Source organism: Hypanus sabinus, chromosome 27 (assembly GCF_030144855.1).
Source record: "Hypanus sabinus isolate sHypSab1 chromosome 27, sHypSab1.hap1, whole genome shotgun sequence".
Taxonomy (NCBI): domain Eukaryota; kingdom Metazoa; phylum Chordata; class Chondrichthyes; order Myliobatiformes; family Dasyatidae; genus Hypanus; species Hypanus sabinus.
The window spans coordinates 17,659,327-17,684,120 of NC_082732.1; the positions used below are offsets into that span (position 1 = coordinate 17,659,327).

At 43.9% G+C, this 24,794-nt stretch overlaps 1 protein-coding gene across 10 annotated transcripts in view; it reads left to right on the forward strand.

Annotated features, from left to right (window-relative positions):
* Positions 1-2,327: 2,327 nt before the first annotated feature.
* LOC132382019 (zinc finger protein 362-like) overlaps positions 2,328-24,794 on the forward strand; it is a 66,003-nt gene continuing 43,536 nt past the window's right edge. For 2 of the 10 annotated variants that reach the window (XM_059951824.1, XM_059951825.1), the window contains exons 1-2: positions 6,171-6,278; positions 8,079-8,222. Coding sequence is in view for 3 of the 10 variants with exons in the window: in XM_059951818.1 (XP_059807801.1) it covers positions 23,646-23,769 (124 nt within the window). In the remaining 7 variants the exon portion in view is untranslated. Of the gene's footprint in view, positions 2,627-6,147; positions 6,279-8,078; positions 8,223-23,626; positions 23,770-24,794 lie in introns of those variants that run through there. The other 8 variants (XM_059951827.1, XM_059951823.1, XM_059951828.1 and 5 more) reach the window with 7 other exon arrangements.

The following is a 24,794-nucleotide window of genomic DNA, read 5'->3' on the forward strand; positions in this document are numbered from 1 at the left end:
CCAATTTAACCCTAGCCTAATTACAGGACAATTTACAATGACCAATTCACCTAACAACCAGTACATCTTTGGACTATGGGAGGAAACTGGCGCATCTCACGGCCACGGGGAGAACGTATAAACTCCTTAGAGGCAGCAGAAGGATTGAACCCAGGTCACTGGGACTGTGGTAACCACTATGTTACTGTGTCTGCCGATGCACAGTGAAAAACTTTGATTTGCGAGCCTCATTTCATTGCCTCAGTGCACTGAGGTAGTGCGGGCAATTTAGGAATTTCTTTAGCTGGTGGGTGGTGAATCCGTGAAATTCATCGCCACAGATGGCTGTGGAGACCGTCATTAAGTGTATTTACGGTGGAGGTTGATAGGTTCCTGATTAGTAAGAGTGTCAAAGATTACAGGGAGAAGTCAGGAGATTCGAGAGGGAAAATAAATAAGTTGTAATGGAATGGCAAGAGCATACTTGAATGGCCTAATTCTGCTCCTATGCCTTATGTACCAAGATACTGTGAAAAGCTTGACGTATGCTTTTTATACAGATCAAATCTTTACACAGGACATCGAGGAAGGAGAAAACACTAACAATGCAAAATGAAGTGTAAAAGCTTGTGGAAAAAGGGCAATGCACATAAGCAATAAAGTGCAAGATCATAGTGAGTTAGATTGAGACTCTTGAGGCCAGGAAGCCATCTCAATGGACAAGAGGTCCATTCAAGAGTCTGATAACAGTAGGATAGAAGCTGTCCTTGATCCTGGTGGTATGTGCTTTCAGGCTTTTGTAACTTCTACCCAATAGGAGAACGGAGAAGAGATAATGTTCAGTGTGGGTGAGCTCTTTGATTATGCTGGCCCAAAATGTCGATTGTGTTTTTTTCCCAATAGCTGCTGCCTGGCCTGCTGAGTTCCTCCAGCATTTTGTGTGTGTTGCACCCAGACAGAATGCTTTTTAAGGTGCATTGGTAAGAATTGACAGGTACACGCAAAAAAATTCTTAAGCCTCCTGAGGAAGTGAGGCATTGGTGAGCTTTCTTGGACATGTGGTTGGACTAGGAAAGGCTGTTGGTGATGTTCACACCTAGGGACTTGAAGTTCTTAACCTTACGACGTAGAAAGAGGCATGTTCACTGATCCACCCTTCTCCTTCCTTTCTGAAACCAGTTACCAGGTGTTTTGTTTTGTTAACATTGAGAGAGAGGATGTGCTTCATGCTTCTTTAGCGTGGTTGGCTCTGTGTCCATCCAGTTAAATGGAGAGTGTTTTCCATCACAATCCTGACCTATGTCTTTTGAAACTATGGAAAGGATTTGGGGTGTCGCAAAGCAAACCACTGTGTTGAACCCAGTCTCTGACCATCTTTTGTAGGCATGGCATTAATGTGCTGGTCCAGTTGAATGTCTGGTCATTTCTACCCAGGATGATGAAAGTGTGGTACTCTCAATAGAAATTAAACTGAATATCATGGCTTGGCACTGAGACTTTCTTTTCTTGGGGATGGTCATTGTCTGGCACTTGTGTTTCTACTGGCACTTAGGGCAGCAATGAAGGTCCTCCATCTCTGTCTGTGTTAAAGGATTCCTCAGTGCTGTTTCCATTACGGTTGTATTTTGACCAGTCAGGATTGTTTGCCTTGAGCTGAACCCACAAACCAGGAGGACCGGTGGACTACTCTTAGCCTGGCCTCTACCCTTTGACCTGTTTGGCATGGGTGACCCTACCAAGCGCAAAAGCAACAAGGCCCTTACTCCAGCCAACATAGCTGTCAGGGTATTTGAGGCACTCCAGCCTCCAAACCCTACGACAAGCTGGTGGTCCTTGTGGAGGACCACTGTGTTACTTGTGAGCCAATGCCTGTAAGTTGTCCGGGTTTGGACTGTGCAGGCATAGGCAGCTCCAGTTGCTCAGCAGCGCTGAATGGAGTTGGACATTGTGCGATCATCGGCAAATGCCCCCACTCCTGACCTTGTAATCGGATGCCTGATCTGAAACGAGGCTTTGCAGAGAAATGGAGTGCCCTCTCAGTGTCAGTCCAGATCTTGTGTACCTATCCATGCCAAAACACAGGGTGCCAGGATGCATTCCACACCATAAGCTTCTGACTTCAAAAGAATTAGAAAAGTAAACATTGAATTCATAACACAGGTGAATTAAACAATGCCCTTTCTCCTGACTAGAAGCAAATTAGCAGCTGTGACTCTCTACAAGTCGGGATTGGAACTGGAATCGGTTAATTATTGTCACAGGGTGAAAAGCTTGTCTTGCATAATTCACTACGCGGTGCACTAAGGTAGAACAAACACCGACTATTTATTTTCCTCCATAGATGCTGCCCAATCTGCTGCGTTCCTCCAGCACTTTGTGTGTGTGCTTTGTGCAGAATAAAGTGTACAGTCAGAGGGGTGCAGCTCAGGTAGACAATAAGGTGCAAAATGACAACAAAGTAGATTATGAGGTTAAGGGAACAGTTTATCATACTAGGGAACTGTTTAATAGTCTTATAACAACGGGGTGGAAGCTGCCTCTTGTTAAGCAGTATGTAAAGGGGAGGGGACAGCACTGATCCAACATCACACAACATGGAAGACTAGAAAGAGAGATGCATTGTACAGCCCACTTGCAAAAGCTCCAGGTGAGAGTTTGGCCTAAGGCTCTCGTTGTGCAGGTACGTTTTGCATTTGCCTCTGGCTGGCGAGCTGAGTGGGAATAAAACTGAGCTGAATTCTAATCATTTACGTCGTAGCGCAAAGGAACAGCACAATTTGGGGTGGGCGAGATGTATGGGGAGCCTCAATTTTATGAATGGGCAGTAAATTCAGAAACTGGGGGTGCAAAGGGGACTTGGGACTCCTAGAGCAGGATTCACTAAAGGTGAATGTGCAGGTTGAGTCAGGGGTCATGAAGGAAAATGCAATGTTAGCATTTATTTATTAATGGAGATAGAGCACAGAACAGGCCCTTCAGGCCCCTCAGGACAAACCACCCAGCAATCATGCAATTTAATCCTAAAATAATCCTACAATGATCAATTAACCTACCAATCGGTAGGTTGGAAAGAGGGAGGAAATCGGAGCACCCAGTGGAAAATCCACACGGTCACGGTGAGAACGTACAAACTCCTTACAGGCAGCGGCGGGAAATGGACCTGGGTCACCTGTACTGTAAACCGTTGTGCTAACCGCTACGCTACTGTGCCGCCCATTTTGAAAAGACCAGAATATAAAAGCAAGAATGTAATACTGAGACTTAATGAGGCACTGGTCAGACTACGTTTGGAGTTTTGTGAGCGATTTTGGGCCCCTTATCTAAGAAAGGATGTGCTGGCATTGGAGAGGGTCCAGAGGAGTTTTACAAGAATGGTCCTGGGAGTGAAAGGGTTAACATGTGAGGAGCATTTTATGGCTCTGGGCCTGCGCTCACTGAAAATCTGCAGATGATGGAAATTCAAGCAACACACACAAAGTACTGGAGGAACTCAGCAGGCCAGGAGGCAACTATGGAAAAGAGTAAACAGTTGATGTGTTGGGCCGAGACCCTTCATCGGGACTGGGAAAAGAAGAAAAGTCAGAGCAAGAAGGAGGGGGGAAGGGAGGAAGAAATACGTGGGTAGGTGAGAGATGAAATCAGAAGAGGTGGAAGGGGTGAAGTAAAGAACTGGGAAGTTGATTGGTGAAAGAGATACAGGCTGGAGAAGGGAAAATCTGATGGGGAGGAGCACCAGAGGGAGGTGATGAGCAGGTAGGGGAATAATGTGAGAGAGGGAAACAGGGAATGGTGAAGAGGGGCAATTACCAGAAGTTTGAGAAATCAATGTTCATGCCATCAAGTTGGAGGTTACCCAGATAGAGTATCAGGTGATGTTCCTCTAACCTGAGTGTGGCCTTAATAGAGGAGGCCATGGACTGAAATGTTGGAATGGGAATGGGAAGTAGAATTGAAATGGGTGACCACAGGGAAATCCTGCTTTTTCTGGCGGATGGAACACAGGTGCTCGGTGTAGCGGGCTTCCAATCTATCTCAGTTCTCAATGATACACAAGAACCACACCGAGAGCAGATCGATTTCTCGAAACTTCCGGTATTTGCCTCTCCCCCACACCCGTCATCTTTCCCGTTCCCCTCTCCCACATTATCTCACCCGCCCATCACCCTCTTCCGATGCTGTCTTCTCATCTTTTTTTTCCCAGTCCTGATGAAAGGCCTCAGCCTGCGATTTTGACTGTACTCTTTTCCACAGATGCTGCCCGGCCTGCAGAGTTTCTCCAGCATTTTGTGTGTGTTGCCTGGACTTACTGGAGTTTAGAACAAAAAGGTCGGAGGATGGGATCTCATTGAAATCTCCCAAATATTGAAATGCCAACATAGAGTGGCATGGAGAGGATGTTTCAAGTAGTGGAAGTTTTTCGGACCAGAGGCCAGCGCCTCAGAATAGAAGGATAGCCCTTTAGAACAGAGATGAGGGGAAATTTCTTTAACCAGAGGGTGATAAATCTGTGGAATTCATTGCCACAGACAGCTGTGGTGGCCAAGTCACTGGGTGCAGTTAAGTGGTGTTTGATAGGTTCTTGATTATTAAGGGAGTCAAAGGTAATGGGGAGAAGGCAGGAAAATGTGGTTGAGAGGGAAAAAGATTTCAGCCATGATCAAATGGTGGAGCTGACTCAATGGACCAAACAGCCTAAAATCTGCTGCGTTCTTATAGTCTTAAAACAGCTCCAGTAGTGTTATTGTACCCTCCTTGACCATGTGCTCCAAATGAATCTATTCTTGTGCATACAACAAAATGTGGCCTGGATCTATCTGAAGGTAAGGAATGGAGTCTATTCAACAGCATTATGGTTTGATTATTCTCCAGAAAGAAAATGATAAGAACTTGGATTTATTTGGAGATTCACATCAAATCAAGTGTCGGTAGTCAAGTTTTCACATATAGGGAGATACTTGTCTCAAAATGGCAGGTTAAAGGGATAGGTTTGAAGGGGAATAAAGAGTTTATGGAGGGATTTCCAGAGGTTGGGGCTCTTTCAGATGACATTATAGGATCCACAAGGGGGCAGAAATAGAGAAGATGAATGACGCCCCTCAGTCAGAGCATCGGAAATGCATCAGGGCCGAGGAGAAAGCTGTGAGCTATGACTTCTCCATCATCTCTCTCAGTCCCTTCACTCCATTCCAACACCATCCCTCTTCTTGCCAGCATTCCGATACACAACCAGGCTGCTCCTCGTCAGATCTATCCACGAGATGAGCTTTCACCACACGATCCTCTCCATTGTCAAGCCAGTCCACTTCTTCTTGAATGTTCTCCATCCCTGCCCCTCCTCGCCCCATTTCAACTTAAAATCCTCATTATGATTTGGTTCTAGACTCCTCCTCTTTGCTGCCTCCTCATTCATAAACCTCATGCGTTACACAAACACCGACATGTATAGTTCTAATCAGTCACCATCCACGTTCTTGAAGGCTTACATTGGCTTTCATTACCCAAAGCACCTCCCTTGAAGACTTGTGTATCCTCCATCTTTCCTCCAAATCTGTTCTTCAGGAACAGTCACAGCGGGCTGAACGGCCTCTTTCTGCTTCCGCGCCTTGCTATCTTAAGTTCAGGTCAACATAGACTTTATATCATTAACTCCTTATCCCCTCTCCAACTTCGGAAACTTCCTCAACACCTGACTCAACACTTGCATCTCACAACCTCTCCAGTTATTTTGACTTGGGATCAGTTTCTGCCCGATTACAATTCTGCAGAACGTTTTAAGTTTCTTCCCACATTAAAAGTGTGATTTTAAACGCAAGTCATTAGAACCCCCTCCGAGCGCAAGTGTCACTGTGAACTGAACACATCGTATTTTTTGTTAAAGGCAAATATTTGTTTTTAAGATCTGAGAATATGGGTATTAATACTCCAGAAATTATCGTACGTGCACTAATTATAATATTTTAAAGAGAAATGCTGGAAGGTGATACTCACGCCGATATTGCATGACTGTAAGTTCCAGCCCAGTGCACATATTTAACTTCTGTATATATAAAGAACCTATCCGATGTTCACACACTAAAAAAAATGATAGAGTGGGGAACGCTGCCTTGAGCATGTCAATGAAATATCGTGGTACTAAAGTACTTTTCATGGACTGATTTCCCAGACTCAGACCCCCTCATTGCCTGTAGTAACCAGAAGTGAATTGCAGGCGACCCGGAAGATGAGATCTGCCTGAAACAAGCCCGAAGATCATCGCAACCCTTTTATTTTTTTTTAAAAAAAGACCCTTTGCAAGCAAGGTCTGTATGCAATGCTGTGATTTCAAAACTTGGGTGTTTTTGCATTCAGTGCAAACAATGCTTGTGGTGCAGAGGCGAGAGTAGAGGCGAGGCGATGTTTTGCTCCATGCAAAGTGTCACAGTATTTTCAGATCTTTGGCTTTTGCATTCAAATGCAATGCAAGGCATGCGTGTTCTAGGAAGTGTTCAGGCGTCTGAATTTTTTTTGTGTGTGTGTGCCGGGCGATTCAAACCCTTGGCAATTCTTAAATCGCACGTAAACAATGAATCATCAGACATGCAAATGTTAGAGCTGATCCGAGCAGATCGCTATTTTTTTGTTTCATTACTTTGGGACCTGCAAAATATGGCGACTCTATGTCCTTTTTTAAACACTGGCTGCCATTTTTGTTTTTTTCTTTTGTCGCTTTTTTTATTAAAAAAAAGTCCAGACAGTCTGAGAATGTGGGAGAGGCGGGTGCAGAAGGGCAGTTGAGGCAATCCGTGCAATATTATAATGTACTGTTTTTTTTGTTTTTGCAAAAGTTTGTAAGAAATTCAACATATTTGTATTTAAGTGGATACCAATCTTTATTAATTAACAGTCATTTCAGAGAAATAAACCATATGACCGCCTTTACACATTTATTTTTAAAAAAAGCTTTGCTGTTTTAGAACTAATAATAACAAGCTTAACTCAAAGTTTTTTTTAGTTTGAAATTTAAATTCAGGCTTAGGGTTTGACAGATTTAAGTTTTTGAAATATATGTTCAAAAGTTTTATTTTTAAAAATCAACTACATATTGTTAAAAAAGAGAAAATGTGGCTTTTAATCACTACGTTCATTTTATAATGCTTTAAATGAAAACAAGAATTGATTTGCATTAAATAAATGGCTGTGAGTAACATGGAATTATGCAAAATACACTTGCAAATAAGAACTGTCAATATATTTTGGGATATAGTGTATGTTAGAACTTTTTTTAAAAAAAAGTGGACTTGTTAACATGAGCATTGTATTTGTTGTGTTGCTGGAGGTTAAATTGGTACGGTTGGCAGGGCTTTCTGGAACGGGCTCTCACAGGTGATGCTGCTGAATCTAGGGAGTAGGACCATGAAAGAGGAGCCAAGAGGGTCACCAAGTCTGCCTGAGTGAGCAAGTTCTTTATAAGGACACGTGACGGTTTTGTGCTCAAAGTGGCCCTGGTGACTTGGCTGGATAGACAGGTTGGTGATTGCGCTGGGCAATCTTTAGGTAGGACGTATGGCTGGGCAGACTGATTCTCTTGTCTGAAATGGTCATCGCGGACAAGCTGGTAGTGGTTGTGTTTGGTCTGGATCAGTGAAGAGTCTCTGGATGGGCACTGTTGTTTTCTGTTCATTTTGGTCAGCTGGGCCAATTTTGGAATATATAATGGAACTTCTGAAAGCAAATAATGTGCACATACAGTGTTTTTGGTTGTCAAAGGGAAAAGTACGCATAGATTTTACAATTATTGTGATTTGGTGCGGACCTATATCAAAATTTACGACTGATGTGTTGAGGCTAAACAGGTTTTAAGTAGTAATATTTTCCAGCAATATATAGCATTAAAAATGAATAATTTACTACAATACTACATTTTGTTTCTATTCTGTCCTTAGTTCAAAGGCTGTTTGTTAACTGGTGGTTAATACAGTCATTTGTGCCTTGCATGCCAAACACAAGCCTACTGAACACCAGGGAATCAATTCATTTTAATAGTTAATGATAGAACATTACATACATTGAGTTTTACGATAAAGTTTGACTAAAGAAGCATTGAAGCTGTTCTGTTGTAGGGGCATGACTGGATTCCAGGCTTCGCACACCCAGAATTGACAACACGCGTGATTCTTGCAGGCCTCATTAGGTGATAAGAGTTCCTCATCCAAAAACTCTGCAGGCTTCATTTTGGAGAACAGATGCTTATGTGGATGGCAGTGGTGAGGAGGAATTTTTTTTTTCCTTGGGTATCTTCAACCTAACTTTTCTCTGTGCTCAACCATTCTGTTTGCTGAAGTTTACAATTATGTTAATATTTCATGTTTCAGTGAAAAGTCGTTGAGTTGAAACATGGATTGCGTCTCGTTATCTGTTGAGTATTTTCGCATTTTCTGTTTATGTTTTATACTTAGAGCATTCACAGTGTCGTACCCTTGAATTATAAACTTATCACATGCTCAGCTTAGCATCCAGTCGAGACCATTTCTCAGCCTTCACATGTTACATTTAATATTATTCAAATTTAGAAATTCAGGAACAAGGTATTGTAGCTGTGGGAAGTGTGAAAATAACAAAAATCAGCACAGCCTAAGAGGGACCTGTGGAGGCCATGTTCCTGTCTCTCTTCAGGGGAATCCAGATTATCTTTTTTTTTAAGCTCCTTCAGAACAGAGAGTTCCAGAAACACTCAGCTGGTTGGACAGCATCTGTGGTGGACGACACATCTGTGGTCGATAGCCCCAGGTGTGATGGTTCCAACGCTGCTTCTCTCTGTACCTGGCCTGACGGTGTTTCACAGCATTTTCCTGTTTGTTTCCTGTAACTTTATCAAACATCGGAAAAATAGAACAGAACAGTACAGGAACAAGCTTTTCAGCCCTGAATGTTGTGCTGAACTAATTAAGTTTCTAACTAAGCTAATCCCTTGTGCCTAAATTCACTGCAAATGTCCCTGTTTAAGAACTTCTTAAAGGCCTCTCTCATATTTGCCTCCAGTGCCATCGCTGGCCGTGTATTCCAAGCACCCATCTCTCTAAACAAAACAAAATATTGCCCAGCTCATCACTTTTTAATTTATTCCCCTCACCTTAAGTGCAAGCCCTCTAGTATTAGACATTTCCATCCTGGCGAAAAGCTACCAGCTGCCTTCTTTAACCGCGCCTCTGGTAATCTTGTAATAGATTGGCAGGGTGGAGATGCCTGTTCACCAAAGGAGATCTCTCCCTCTCCCTCCCTCCCTCCTAGCCTGCAGGTCACCCTTGGGCAAAGTGTTGTACCTGCTTAGCCCCCTGATCAGGGTCACATGAAACCATAGGAGCAGGTGGTGGATGGTCGTACGAGCAGCTGGTGCATATAACAAGTCCTGGTTTTGCGACCGCTGATGCCAGGTAGACGATCTCTGAACAGTATTGATAATGGCTCCGGGTCACCCATCTTCAGAATCAGGTTTCAGATCACCGGCATATGTCGTGAAATTTGTTAACTTCACAGCAACAGTACGATTAAATCCATGATAAATAAATATAGAGAAAACAAACTTGAGTTACATTAGGTATAGATATGCCCACTAAGTAGTTAAGTTAAAATAAGTCGAGCAAAAATAACAAATAAAAAAGTAGTGAGGTAGTGTTGATGGGTTCAATGTCCATTAGGAATCGGATGGCAGGGAGAACAAGCTGTTCCTGAATCACTGAGTGTGTGCCTTCAGGCTTCTGTATCTCCTTCCTGACGGTAACAGTGAGAAGACGCATGTCCTGGGCGGTGGGGATCCTTAATGACGAATTCCGCTTTCCTAAGGCACCTCTGCTTGAAAATGGATTGGACGCTGCAGAGGATGGTACCCGTGCTAGATCTGACTATTTTTTTCAAGTTCCTGCAACTTATTTTATCTTGTGCAATAGCTCCCCCCCACCCCCCACCCCCCATGCCAGACTGTGATGTAGCCAGTCAGAATGCTCTCCACGGTACATTTGTAGGCGTTTTCAAGTGTTTTAGTTGACAAACCAAATGTCTTCAAACTCCTAATGAAATATAGCCACTGTCTCGCCTTCTTTATAACTGCAACAATATCTTGTGTCCAGGTTAGGTCCTCAGAGAAATTTGAAACTGCTCACTCTCTGCACTTCTGATCCCTTGACGAGGATTAGTTTGTGTTCCCTTGTCTTAACCTTCCTGAAGTCCACAGTCAGCTCTTTGGTCTTGCTGACATTGAGTTCAAGGTCATTGCTGCGACACCCCTCAACTAACTGGTATACCTCGCTCCTGTACGCCACTTGGTCACCATCTGAAATTCTGCCAGCTATGGTTGTATCAGCAGCAAATGAATAGATGGCATTTGAGCTGCGCCTGGCTACACAGTCGTGGCTGTATAGAGATTAGAGCAGTGGGCTAAGCACTCATCTCTGTGGAGCACCAGTGCTAATCGTCAGCGAGGAGGAGATGTTATACCCAATCCACACAGTTTGTGGTCTTCCGATTAAAAAGTTGAGGATCCAGTTGCAAAGGGAGGTACAGAGGCCCAGGTTCTGTAATTTTTCAATCAGGACTGTAGCAATGATGGTGTTAAATGCTGAGCTGTCGTCAATAAACAGCATCCTGACATAGATATTTGCAAACACGAGGAAATCTGCAGATGCTGGAAATTCAAACAACAACACACAAAATGCTGGTGGAAATCCTGATGAAGGGTCTCGGCCCAAAACGTCGACAGTGCTTCTTCCTATAGATGCTGCCTGACCTGCTGTGTTCCACCAGCATTTTGTGTGTGTTATAGATATTTGCATTTGTCTCGTAAAGACGCTGCTCAGAAGAAGACAATGGCAAACCACTTATGTAGAAAAATTTGCCAAGAACAGTCATGGCCCTGGAAAGACCATGATTGCCCATGTCATAAGAACGAATGAACAAATCTTAAGAACTTTTGTGAAGTCACTACTCAGCCTCTACCGCTGCAGGGAAAACATACCAAGTTTGTCCAACCTTATCTTATAGCACATACCCTCTAAACCAGGCAGCATCCTGGTAATTCTCTTCTGCACCCTCTCCAAAGCTTCCATATCCTTCCTGTAATGGGACAATCTGAAGTGAATGTGGCCTAACCAGAGTTTTATAAAGCAGCTCTAAATAGTATGGTGAATTCTCTCAACCTATTGTTGTGTCTTGTTTTGGAATATTTCTTTCATGTGTTGTCTGCAGGAGCAGCAGAGAGATTAAAACACTCAACAGGTGAATTCAGAAATGATAAATTAGTTCTCCTCCACTCATGGCCCGGTCAGCACAGACATTGACATTGAGTTAGGTAATGATGGTAAAGATCCTGAAGTCCTTAAACAGTCCGCAGCTGTGATATGGACTCAATTGTTTCTGTCTGAGTGGGAGGACCAAATCATCTCGCTCATTTAAATGGTTTGAAAATTATAGAAAGTTCCTGAAAAGTTGATTAGTCAACATAATTTCCAACTTCAATTTCTGAGGTAAATTTTCATTTTTGATTCTTCCCTTCCAGTTTATTCCTTGGGCATAAATGAATCCATTGAGGATTTAGAGCAGAGCATTTTACTTGTTTTAGGTACCATTCACCATCCCAGTTATTCGCCACTGGTGTACCAAGGCTGCATGTACCATTTACAAACCTGCCCACCCCAGCAGTGCCTTCCAATTTCCCAGGCTCTGTAGATAAAAGGAAAAAGAAATTCAGGAATGCCACCCTGACGTGGAAATGTGTGGCTGTTTTGTCATTACCAATAGGTCAAAATCCTGGAAAACTGGGGTTGCTTTCACCAGAAGGACTGCAGCATCCAACGCCTTCCCAAGGGAATGGGCAACAAGTGCCACTTGGATGTTGTGGTTTTGTCAGTGGTCAAATCATCTATATAGGTGCTACATGGATCTGTTCTTTATCCAGAACCCAGTAAAGTTGTCTTTTATTTATTTATTTAGAGATACAGGCTCTTCTGGCCTACTGATCTGCACCGCCCACCAACCTACCTATCTAACACTAGCCTAATTAAAGGACAGTTTACAATGACTATTTAACCTACTTACTGGCATGCCTTTGGACTGAGGGTGGAAGCCAGGGCACCCGGAAGAAACACGCATGGTCACGGGGAGACGGTGCTGGCTTTGAACTCCAGAATGCCCCGAGTTGTAATAGCATCACGCTCGCCGCTACGTTACTGTGGCGCCCAATACACTACCGTGACGCCCCACATTTTTGAATGTATTCTCGTTGGGGCATTGAGTTCCTAACTACAACATAAGCATTGTGGTTAAACGATTGAACTTGTAACCGGAGGTTCAGACCATTAATGCAGACAAGTGAGCTTGACCCCACCAGGGAAGTTGAGTTAAATCTCACCTCATTAATGAATCTTCGTTGATGTTCCTCCTAAAAGGAAATCCAGGCCTGTCAATGTTGCTGTCTCCTAAACATCTCATTTCAGGGAGCAATCGGGTGCAGAAAATAAATACCGACACTGGCAGCAATGCTCATGCTCTGTGAACAAATGCATTTTTAAAAAGGCTCAGTAGCTCACCTTGATTTTAAAAACAAAGTTCTTCACCTATCTTAAATTTGCGTTTCTTGTCATTTTGACCTTACTGCACTGGAAGTAATTTACCCTACATATATACACATCTATCTGATTTCTTCTCCTGTGCTCTAGCATATGAGTAGATTGGGAGTGTTGGTAAGAAATGACTGGCACTTATTGATGCGCAGAAAAAATGCAAATACTCATCCGAGATGGCATTACTGCTCAATTACCTCTTTTGCTCCTTAATGTGCACGTAGCTTGCGCATCACATATCGAGTTCATGAACTTAGTATTCAGGGAATTTGGAGATCTTGGTTTGCTGGTTCACAGAGGTTCAAACGAAATTTTACAAAGGAAGCAAATGGTTAAGAAGACCGTGAGAGTCGTATAGAGTAGGGAATTTTTTTCACATTAGGATGTTGTTGAGACACCTGGAGTACTCTGTTGAAAAGTTGTCTAAGAAAATATATGGTGGTGCTAGGAAGTTTGTGAACCCTGTAGAATTTTCTCTGTTTCTGCATGAATATGACCTAAAATGTGATCAGATCTTTACACTAGTCCTAAAACTAGATAAAGAGAGCCCAATTAAATAAATAACACAAAAAAAACATTCTACTTGTTCAATTATTTATTGCTGGAAAAAATATGTGAATCTTTCCTTTCAGTAACTGGTGTGGACACCTTCTACAACAATAAATTTAACCAAACATTTCCGGTAACTGTTGACCAGTCCTGCATGTCAGCTTGGAGGAATTTTAGGCCAATCTCCTTTTTAAAAAAAAGCTTCAACTTTGGGATGTTGTTGGGCTTCCTTTCAAGAAATGCTTGCTTCAGGTCCTTCCATAACATTTCTATGGAATTAAGGTCAGGCCTTTGACTTGGCCATTTCAAATCACAATTTAAAAATTTTTTTTAAACCATTCTGTTGTTGACTTATTGTCTTTTCGATCAATGTCTTGTTGCATTACCAACTTCTATTAAGCTTCAGATGATGGATTACTACCCTGACATTCTCCTGTAAAATGTCTTGATACAATTTTGAATTAGTTCTTCCCTCAATGATTGTAAGCTGTCCAGGCTCTGAGGCAGCAAAGCAGCCCCAAACCATGATGCTCCTTCCACCATGCTTCACAGTTGGGATGAGGTTTTGCTGTTGGTGTGTAGTGCCCTTCTCCCTCCAAACATAGCAATGTGCATTTCTGACAAAAAAAAATCCAGCTTTTGCCTCATCTGTCCACAGAACGTTGTCCCAGAAGTGTTGTAGAACATCCAGGTGGTCTTTTGCAAACTTGAGGCGTGCAGCAATGCTTTTTTTAGGGAGCAGTGGTTTCTTCCGTGGCGGCCTTCCATGAACATCAACCTTGTTCAGTGTTTTTCTTATAGTGGACACATGAACAGAGACGTTAGCAAGTTCTACTGATTTCTGCAGGTCTTTTGCTGTACCCTAGGGTTCTTTTTCCACCTCGTTCAGTTTTTCATGTTGTGTTCTTGATGTGACCTTTGCAGGACGCCCACTCCTAAGGAGAGTAGCAACAATGCTGAGTTTCCTGCTTGTAGACAATTTCTCTTACTGTGGAACGATGAACACTCAAATCTTTAGAAATGCTTTTGTTGCCTTTTCCAGCTTCATGTATCTCTACATTTCTTCTTCTAAGGTCCTCTGAAAGTTGTTTTAATCCAGGCATGGTGCACATGAACAGATCTTTCTTAAGAAGAGCAGGCTATGGCTCTGTCAGTAATCTGACTTTGTGTGTCTTTTTTACAACTCACACCTCTAATCTCATTGATTGAAACATCTGACTCCAAATAGCTTTTGTAGAAGGCATTACCCCAGTTTCACATACTTTTTCCAACAAATTCATGTAATATTAGATCATGTTTCTCAGTAAATAAATGAACAAGTATAATGTTTTTTGTGTTATTTATTTAATTGGGCTCTCTTTATCTGGTTTTAGGACTTGCGTGAAGAGCTGATCATATTTTAGGTCATATTTATGCAAAAATAGAGAAAATTCTACAGGATTCATAAATCTTCTAGTGCCACTGTATGTATGCTTAGCTGAGGCCCCCAATATCCCCATTATTGAGACGTGCAGACTCTGTCGCGTAGAACACGTTGCTCATATACCTGACACCAGGTAAAGCTCTGTTGTGGGAAGAGATTACTACACAGGCAAGGGAAAAGATTTAGCGATCTCCTCAAAGTCTCTGGAAGAAATTCAACATTTCTCCCCTGACAGCTGAGAATCTTTGATTCAAGCCCGCTCAGTGAGCATTCTGGATGCTATTGAGAACCTCAGGGCCATGAATTGGGAGCACACAGGTGCTGCTGGAAGATTGGTGATAACCTTAGAAGTGATTTATCCTCCCTTTACATTGGACGCTTCATGTCCTTCCGCAGAAGAGTCGGAAATGGGCGTATGTCAGAGTGGAAGGAAGTCACTCTTGATCCTGAGCTACTGTTTAAGGAGAAGGTTTGAGCTTGAGGCATTTTAGCATAGATGAGCTTAACTACTACCTGGATGAGGGCCTTATTATGGGAGGAAAAGATTGAGTAAGATTGGCCTAAACTTGTAGCAGTTTAGGAAAATGAGAATTGATCTCACTGTGCCATACATCATTATGAGAAGGATTGACATGGTAAATGTTGAGAAACTGTTTACTAAGGTGAAAGCACCTGGGACTGGAAGCTTAGTCTGAGGATAAAGTATGGGGCTTTTGGAAACAACGTAAATCTTAGGGAATTTCTCTACCATTTGCTGCGGATTCGGAGTTGTTGATTGCATTCAAAACTTAGTTTAATTAAAAGAATCGAGCTGTTGTGATCAGGTAGGAAGGTATAGTGCAGGATCTGCTGTAGTGTGATTGAATAGCAATGGAGGCACATGGGACCATAGTGGCAGGACTGTTACATAGCTGTCAAGTTCTGAGAACAATCTTCTGCTGCTGTTACTGTCTCCACTTGCTGGACTCCCTCCTCCCCGTACTAATCCAGCAAACATCTTTCACACCGTGACTCCTACTTAACCTGGGGTGTCCAAAATAGAATACTGTTGAGAAAGAATCTGAACCAGTGCTTTATAAAATGAAAATGGAAAACTCCAGGAAGAGCAGGCTGTGTCTGCAGAGAATCAATCACTGTTTCAGGGGAGTGATTTTTCATCATAATTTTTAAGGCTTAAAAAAAACCTTATGATTGATTTGGTGTTCTGTCTATGTAAAGCCAAGTATGCCTTTTTGTATCAACCTATCTTCCAAAGATATTTTTAGTTGATGTTGGACCCTGTTCTTTCTCTGTCATGGGGACTGCTAATGAAAAATGAAGGTGTCTAAAGCGAATGGTAAGGCTGCTTAATTATCTTGGCAGCTTCTCAAGCTTTTCACTAGTTGAGATGGTAACCGTTCATGGGATTCATCCCATATTGGTCCGTTTCTGAGGTGCCTGTTCACAGGATTATGGCCAGTGCAGAAGTGGGTCCTATGAGCACATTGACCACCAAGCACCTATTTATCGCCCCTCTTCAGCACGACTTTTCAGGTTCTGCTACTTATTGATTACACTGAGGGCAATTTATAACAGGCAAGACCTGGACTTTTGCAATTGGACTGCTGTCCACAATCAGAATGGATCAGAAACCTTACCTCCTACTGACTGTCACACAGGTACACTCTGCTCCCTCTATACCAATCACTGTGTGGCTAAGCTGAGCTCCAACGGAACCTACAGAGTTGCCAATGACAGCACTCATGCCAGAATCGTTTTCGGTGACGATGAGGAGCACAAGAGTGAGAGAGGTCAAGGGGTTGAGTGGTCTTGTAATTTCAGCCTGGCTCTCGTCGTCAGCAAAACCAAGGAATCGATTATGGACTTTGAGGAGGAGTCCGAAGAACAGGCAATGAAGGGTCTGTGATGGAAGGGGTGAGCAGTTTCAAGTTCCTGGGTGTCAGCATCTTGTAGGATTTATCCTAGGCAACCATGAAGATGGCACAGCAGAATCTTTACTTTCCTAGAAGTTTAAGTAGATTCGGCATGCCATTGAAGAATCTGGCAAATGTACAGATATACGGTGGAAAGCTTTCTATCTGGTTGCATGGCAGCGTGCTACGGGACCTCCAATACATAGAAACACCAAAGACAACAGAGGGTGGTGGCCATGGCCAGAGTCATCACATCTCCAGCTGTCCCACCACAAGGTCAACTCCATGAAGTGATATCTCTGGAAGATGACATACATCATTAAGGATCCTCACTAACCAGGTCATGCCCTCTATATTGCCGCCTTCAGGCAGGTGTAATAGAAGCTAGAAGACCCTCACATAATGATCCAACAACAGCTTCATCCCAACTGCCATCAAGTCTTGAATTGACATGAAAACCCCTAATATTGCCTTGGACTATACAATTTTTTTCTCTCTCCTATAACTTGCACCAATGTCCTCATGTTTATTTTTGTCACGTAAGTTATGCATAAATGATGTTAATTTAATTTGTGTTTTTGATACACTGTGCTGCTACTGCAGGGAGCTAATTTTCATGCCATTTGTACCCTGGGTACATATGCTCATGACAATAAAATTGGACAATGTTGGGATGTGGGAGGTAACTAGACAGTTAGAGGAATCTCACATGGTCATAGGGAGAACATGCAAACTCCAAACGAGACAGAGCTGGAGATCAGAATTGAACCTGGGTCTCTGGTGATTTGAGTGAGGAGCTCTGCTACCTGTGCCACTGTTGTATGAATCTTTATTTTGTAATATGGTTAATGTGCGTTGGACATGAGACACCTTTCTCATTCAGCGTTCTGGCCCGGAATTCCTATTTGGTCACAGGGAAGCCCCAGCGATCCTGTCTTGTCCTGATGAAGGGCCTTGGCCCGAAACGTTGACTGTTTATTCATTTCCATAGACGCTGCCGGACCTGCTGAATTTCTCCAACATTTTGTGTGTGTTTTGCCTTGGGTTTCCAGCGTTTGCGTTTGTCACTGTAAATCTGTTTAAGATTTATTTTTTCAAGCTTAAAAAGCAGGAATCTGTCACCAGTGAATATTTCGTTTCTCAGTGCCCTTCACTTTGTGACTTCATGGATCATGGTTCTTGGGCTAGCCCGGCCCATTGGCTATTCAACCATGAAGCAGTGAAGACCCATGTAGGGATTACGTCGCTCAGAAACTCCCCATCTGCCTGCCCTGTCAGCCAGTCCCTGCTCTGTTTGCCGGAGAGTTTGCTCTAACCTTCATTAGCAATCTCAGAACCCACAAAGCCGAACTGTAAGCAAATCCAAGTGAAAGGTCACATCCCAGCTCAGTGATGGAGACGGATGGTAGCCCCAAATTCTTATACCCCAGATCATTCTGTTTTTGACAACATCTGCGATCTCTTGCGTCTCCATTTCATTTCTCTTATTTTTTCTATTTATTCATTTACGGGACGTGGGCGTCACCAGCTAAGCCAGCATTTACTGCCCATCCCTAGTTGCCCTCGAGAAGGTGGTGATGAGCTGCCTTCTTGAACTGCTGCAGCCCCTGAGGTGTGGGTACACCCACGGTGCTGTTAGGGAGGGAATTCCATGATTTTGACCCAGCGACAATGAAGGAACGGCGATATGTTTCCAAGTCAGGATGTTGAGTGACTTGGAGGGGGATTTCCAAGTGGTGGTGTCCACAGGTATCTGCTGATCTCATCCTTGATACGCTAGTGGTCGTGTGTCTGGAAGGTGCTGCCTTAGGAACTTTGGTGTGTTGTTGCAGTGCATCTTGTAGATAGTACACTCTGCTGCAACTGTTCATTGATGGTGGGGGGATTGGATGCTTGTAGAAGGGGTACCAATCAAGTGGGCTGCCTTGTACTGGATGGTGTCGAGCTTCTTGTGTGTTGATGGAGCTGCACTCATCCAGGAGAGCGTTGAGTATTCCATTACACTCCTGGCCTGAGCCTTGTAGACGGTGGACAGACTTTGAAGAGTCAGGAGGTGAGTTACACTCTGCAGGATTCCTAGCCTTTGACCTGCTCTGGTAGCCACGCTCTTTATATGGCTAGACCAGTCCTGTCAATGGTAATCCCCAGGACATCCCTTCATTTCTATCTATTTCTGGCTATTAAAATCTTAGCAGGCTACACTTTCCCAGCAGTGGGTAAGCACCCCCAACTCTTCGTCCTAAACCCTGGGGCTGTCTGCATGGAAATTGCATGTTCTCCATGTGGATTCTCCGATTTTCTTCCTCACTCTGAAGGTTCGCTAATTGGCGAGCTGATGGCGGCATAAATCACCCCCAGGGTAGGTTGTTGGGAGGAGAACTGAGCGTGTGGTGATGGTGGGCAGAGGCTGAGGACAGGGTGGGAGCTGATGGTTGTGAGACTGAATAGGTTACGGGTAAATCAGCGACGGTATGGTAGTGTAATGTTTTTACTGTACTACCTGCCCGAATTCAGTTCTGCCTCTGTCTGTAAGGAGTTCGTACATCCTCTCCGTGACCACATGCTCCGGTCTCCCCCAGCATTTCAAAGATGAACTGGTTAGTAGGTTAATTGGCTACGTGGGTGTAACTGGACAGTGCAAGCTTGTGGGGTCAGGAGAGCTTGTTACCTCTAAATTAGAAAATTAAAAGTCTGTAAAATTAAAAATAAATAAAGAGTGGGAATAGATTGAATGAGGCAAGAAATAAAATGCAGAAGGAGCTCAGTCAACATCTGTTGAAGTAAGTAAACGTTTCAGGTTGTGGCCCTTTATCGGGACCCTTTCAGATGCACGGTCTCAGTCTGAAATGCTGACTGTTAGTTTTCCTCCAAAGATGCTGCCTGACCTGCTGAGTTCCTCTGACATCCTGTTGGCAAACATTAAAATCTGGAGCCACAGTCCAATAGGATTGATGTGATTGCTCTAAGAGCTAGCACCCTTTCAATGGGCCAAATGGCCTCCTATATTTATTTATCGAGCTACAGAGGGAACAGACCCATCTGGCTCTTTGAGCCGTGCTGCTCAGTAATGCACTGATATAACCCTAGCCTAGTTATTGGACAATTTACAGCCACCAATTAACCTACCAACCGGTACGTCTTTGGACACTGGAGCACCTAGAGGAAACCCACCTGGTCAAGGGGAGAATGTATGCACTCTTTACTGGCAGTGGCAGGAGTTGCTAATCACTACACCACCACCACGTCCCATTTATATTTCATTTTTTAAAAAAAAATCAATCTGGAAAAAAAAAGTTGAGAACCCTTTTTCTCTAATTTCCTTCGACATGCCTCAACCACTTCGCATGAGAAGTATGCAACCTGCATAACTGATTGATGTACTCTATTAGCACACTCCCAGAACCACAGTTACCTGGCATCCTGCTGTGTTGCAGTTTTTTTAAAAAAGGATTAGGACACTCATTGATCAAGAACATTACTGCAATCAATTAACTTTCAACTGATGTTATCAGTTTACAGCCTCCAAGTATTTAAAGAGTGAGTTTGATCAGAACAAAACAAGTGGGTAGAAAGTATCACAACCTTGCCAAGGGTTTCAGACAACACCTCAGCAATGGTGCTCTTTAGACTGTTAATGTGGTTAATTGCTGGCAGTATATTGACTTGGAGCTTAGCATCTTCAACGTTCTTTAACAGACTTATTAAGGAAAATGTGCCAGACTATTACTTGGATTGCACTACCTGTATGTATAATCTATATTTTCATTTATATTTATTATTTTATTGTTATGAGCAGAGAGACAACATCTGCCGGAAGTAAATTCCTTGTATGTGTACAGGTACTTGGCGATTAAAGTCTGATTCTGATTCGGATTCTGATTATAGCTCATAACTTCTGAACAAAATCTTGAGTTTGAACTGATTTAAATATAATCATGTGTGCAATAGAAGCACAAGTTCTACACTTTATGAGCGGTTAGGCCCATCTGGAAAAGATGGACTAGATTAATGGCAAAAGGTGGACTGCAGTGTTGGGCTGATAACGTCAGCCACAGTTTTCCAAGCCTGAGTCTGGATGTGTTGCTGTGGATTTAATGAAATTACAAAACCTAATGCGCAGGGCTCAAAGCTCATCATCGCTAGTCCAGCTGGTCAGGAACAAAGACTGAGCCATAGAAAATGTTCAACAGCATTTTGTTGTTTGCACACTGTCAGAACTAGTTTGGTTTTCCAGTATGCATGGTGCTGCACTACTGAAATACCAAGAGGTTCGTGCTTTGTTTGCTAAGCCGCTGTTCCAGAATGAAACACTTTGGAAAGGTTATTGTGGAAGACGTTCCAGAGTGCATGCTATTGATGTCACATTGTGTTAGATCAGTAAAATTAATTGACAAGATGGGGCACCATTGGCAAGATTGGTACTAGTTATCTATCAGTAATTGTCTTTGGGGAACAGTGTTGGTGCCCCAGCAATTTGAACTTCTGCAGTGTTATGAGAGGAGTTCTGAGATTGAGACTCATTGACAGAGAAGAACAAGCAATTACAAAGCAGCACACGCCAAATGCTGGCGGAACCCAGCAAGTCAGGCGGCATCTGTGGAAATGAATAAACAGACAATGTTTTGGTCCAAGACCCTTCTTCAGGGCTGAAAAGGACAGGGGAAGATGCCAGAATAAAAAGTGGGGGGGGGGGTGGAGTGTGGGAGGAGGTGAAGCCAGGTGTGTTGGAATCCGAATGGAGAGTGGACCATAGGAGAAAAGGAAGGAGGAGGGGACCCAGGGGAAGGTGATAGGCAAGAGGCTAGAGTGAGGAATAGAAGAAGAGGGGAGGGGGAGGGAAATTTTCTTCTGGAAGGAGAAATGGATATTCATGTCATCAGTTGGGGGGTACCCAGACGTGTTGCTCTTCCACCCTGAGGGTGGCCTCAACTTGGTACAAGAGGAGGCCATGAAGCAACATGTCAGAACGGGAATGAGAATTAAAATGGCCACCGAGAAGTTCAGCTTTTGGCAGATGGAGCGAAGGTGCTTAACGAAGCGGGCCCCCATAATTCCAAATCAGGTTTGTGTTGTGACTTGGCAAACCTAAAGATGGGGGTGTTACCATGAGCCCGATGTATCTTTCCTTTATGGTGGAGATCACAGGTTTGGCAGGAACTCTCGTTAGTTGCCAGTGTGAATACTTTGTTGGGAATACACTCGATAGAGAAGGTTTAGGATGATGGGTAGAGTGCTGATCACGTGTGCTGCTCAGTTTTGGATGATTTTGTGCTTCCTGAGTGTTGATAAAGCTTCACTAATCCAGGCAGATGGTGAGATCTCCATCACGCTTCCAGCTTCTGCCTTGTGAATGGCAAAAAGAGTGAGTTACAACCCCCCCCCAGGAGAGCAAACCTGACTTGGTCATGTAACCAGTGTGGGTCCAGTTGTACCTTTGGTTAGTGATAACCCTTAGCAAGAGAACTTGGCAACAGTAATGCGAATCAAAGTCAGGAGTAAGTGATGACTTGTCTAGAGGAACAACACTCACAAAATGCCAGAGGGGCTCCACAGGTCAGGCAGCATCTATAGAAACGAATATACAGTCAACATTTGGCCTGAGACTCTTCATCAGGATTAGAAAGGAAGGGGGCAGAAGCCAGAATGAGAAGGTGCTGGGGGGGGGGGGGTGCGGTTGGGTGGGTAGGGGAAAGAGCACAAAATGGCAGCTGATAGGTGAGATCTGTTGAGGGAGAAGGTGGGATGGAAGTGAATGTTATGAGAAGCTAGGAAGGGTGAGGTGAAAGCGTTAAAGGGCTGAAGAAGAAGGGGAGGGGGAGCTGGGGCAGCGGGAAGTGAGAAGAGAGGGTAACTGGAATGAGGTGCACACAAAATGCTGGACGAACTTGGCAATACACTCAAAATACCTCCCTCTGCTCCTGTGCCTCCTTCTCTACCTTCTGTGGTCCATGGCCCTCTCCTGTTAGATTAGTACTTCTCCAGCCCTTTACCTCTTCTGTCTATCCCCTCTTAGCTTCTCACGTCATCCTGCCCCCCCAGACTCACTGAGATCCCCGGCAGCTTTTTGTTTTGCATGAGTCAGGCTTTCCGTTTGGTCACGGTATGGTGATCTTAATCTGCTTGCTTTGTCTCAACGTAATTTGTGAGATTATATCTTGTGTTATAAACCCCCAGTCTGCTCAGATGAGTGTGGTTTCAACTTTCAAAGAAGAGCAAGGTCTTCTCTGGTGTCTCGGGCAACTGTCTCCTGGAGCAGTACAACTGAAACAGATCAAGTCATCAGCCAGCTCATCTACTGATTACGACTTCTATTTGCGCACAATTTGATTGGCATTACTGCTCTTACCTGAATGAAGTGATTTGGGAAACTGCGATCTGGTGCTCTCCCTAAGTGCAAATTCTTATCAGCCTCCTGGTTTACTAACATAGAAACATAGAAAACCTACAGCACAATACAGGCCCTCTGGCCCACAAAGTTGTGCCAAATATGTCCCTACCTTAGAAATTACTAGGCTTACCTATAGCCCTCTATTTTTCTAAGCTCCATGTACCTATTCAGGAGTCTCTTAAAAGACCCTATTGTATCTGCCTCTATCACCGTTGCCGGCAGCCCATTCCACGCACTGACCGCTCTCTGAGTGAAAAACTTACCCCTGACATCTCTGATGTTGCTGTATACTTCTGGAAAAAAAAAAGTCAAGTGTTTGAGGAAGCAGAAAAATACAATAAAATTGTTGTTCAGGCATCTGTGTGTTTGGAGATCTTGGTATGTGAGATTGCAAGCGGGTAGTGCAGCTGGAACCCAGGTCTGCAGTTTGGCTGGGGACGGGGTCCAGCTGCAGGCCCAGTGTGGGGCTGTGCTCCAGGACAGTATTTAGGATCAGGAAATACCACGGGTTTGCTTCCAGAACCTGGATCTGGAGTGTGTTTACACCACTGTTATCATGGTGAGGAAGAGACGTGTTTGAGCATTAATAGAAGCAATGGTCATTTGTCTGGGAGACCTGCTGGTTTGCAGTAGTAGTATATCCCAAGGAGAGACAGGGAGTTATGGAAATACTTAGCAGGTCAGGTAGCATCTGTAGTGAAAGTTGACATTTCATGTTAATGGTCGTTTGGCAGAATACAGTTATGGAGCTGAGGCCTGAATTGTTGAATTTCTCTCTCTTTTGAAGCTGAGGGAATCTAGAGATGGGGAACTGGATGCAAACCATTGTCCCTGCGACACACACAAAATGCTGGAGGAAATCACCAGGCCAGGCGGCATCCATGGAAAAGAGTAAACAGTCGATGTTTCGGGCCGAGGGGAGATCAGGTGACCTGCCCATCGCCACCATCTTGTGCTCCTCCCCATTACCTTTCTCCCATGGTCTTCTGTCCTCTCTTATCAGATTCCCCCCCTCCAGCTCTTTATCTCTTTCACCAATCAGCTTCCCAGCTCTTTACATCACCCCCCCCCCCCCCCCAGTTTCACCTATCACCTGCCACCTTGTACTTCTTCCTCCCCTCCCCACCCACCTTCTTAGTCTGGCTTCTTCCCCCTTCCTTTCCAGTCCTGATGAAGGGTCTCGGCCTCCAGCATTTTTCGTGTGTAGCTTTGGATTTCCAATGCCTGCAGATTTTCTCATGTTTGTGACATCACCCTTGCAGTCCAGGATATAAGAAGCAGTTTTGGTCGAATCTTGCGATAACCCCTTGGCTCTCCTTCACGCTGGGGAGGATTAATTTTAACCCTCCGATCCCTCCCCTGTGTATGTTCCTTTTGTCACTCATCTCAGGCCTAATGTCGCATGAAATCAATGCTTTGATGTGGCACTTCCCACACAAACCACTCACCTGCTCTCAGTGACGTTGAAACCTTTATAAGCTGAGTTACGGTTGCTCAGACGTCTTTAACATTGGCTGCTTACAGTTGGCTGAAATTTGGGAGACCTGTAAGTCATCAGTCAGAGCTGTGTTTGAACCCCGGTGTTACTGTGTCATGCAATATTTTGTCTCTCCAGCTGAATATAGCGATGGTATTGCTTTAACTGAGAAATTAATTTTCCCTCCAGTCTTGCTTGCACCACCAGATAGCTCTCGGGGGGGGGAGGGCCACGTAGAGAGGGGTGATGTGGATCTGAACTCTGACCTGGTGCAAATCCAGGGAGTGGGAACTGTGAGCTTTAGATGGGTGAGGGTCTGTCAGCATGATCAGAAAGAAGCTTCTGCAGCCTGTGAGAGACTGAGGCTGTGATGGAAATTAAATGGCAGTGTGGAAGCTATTTTGAGCCAAAGAACTAACTCAAGTCTGAGGTGGGGTGGAGAAGCTAGCGGAGAACTCATCTGTGTAGCTTTCCT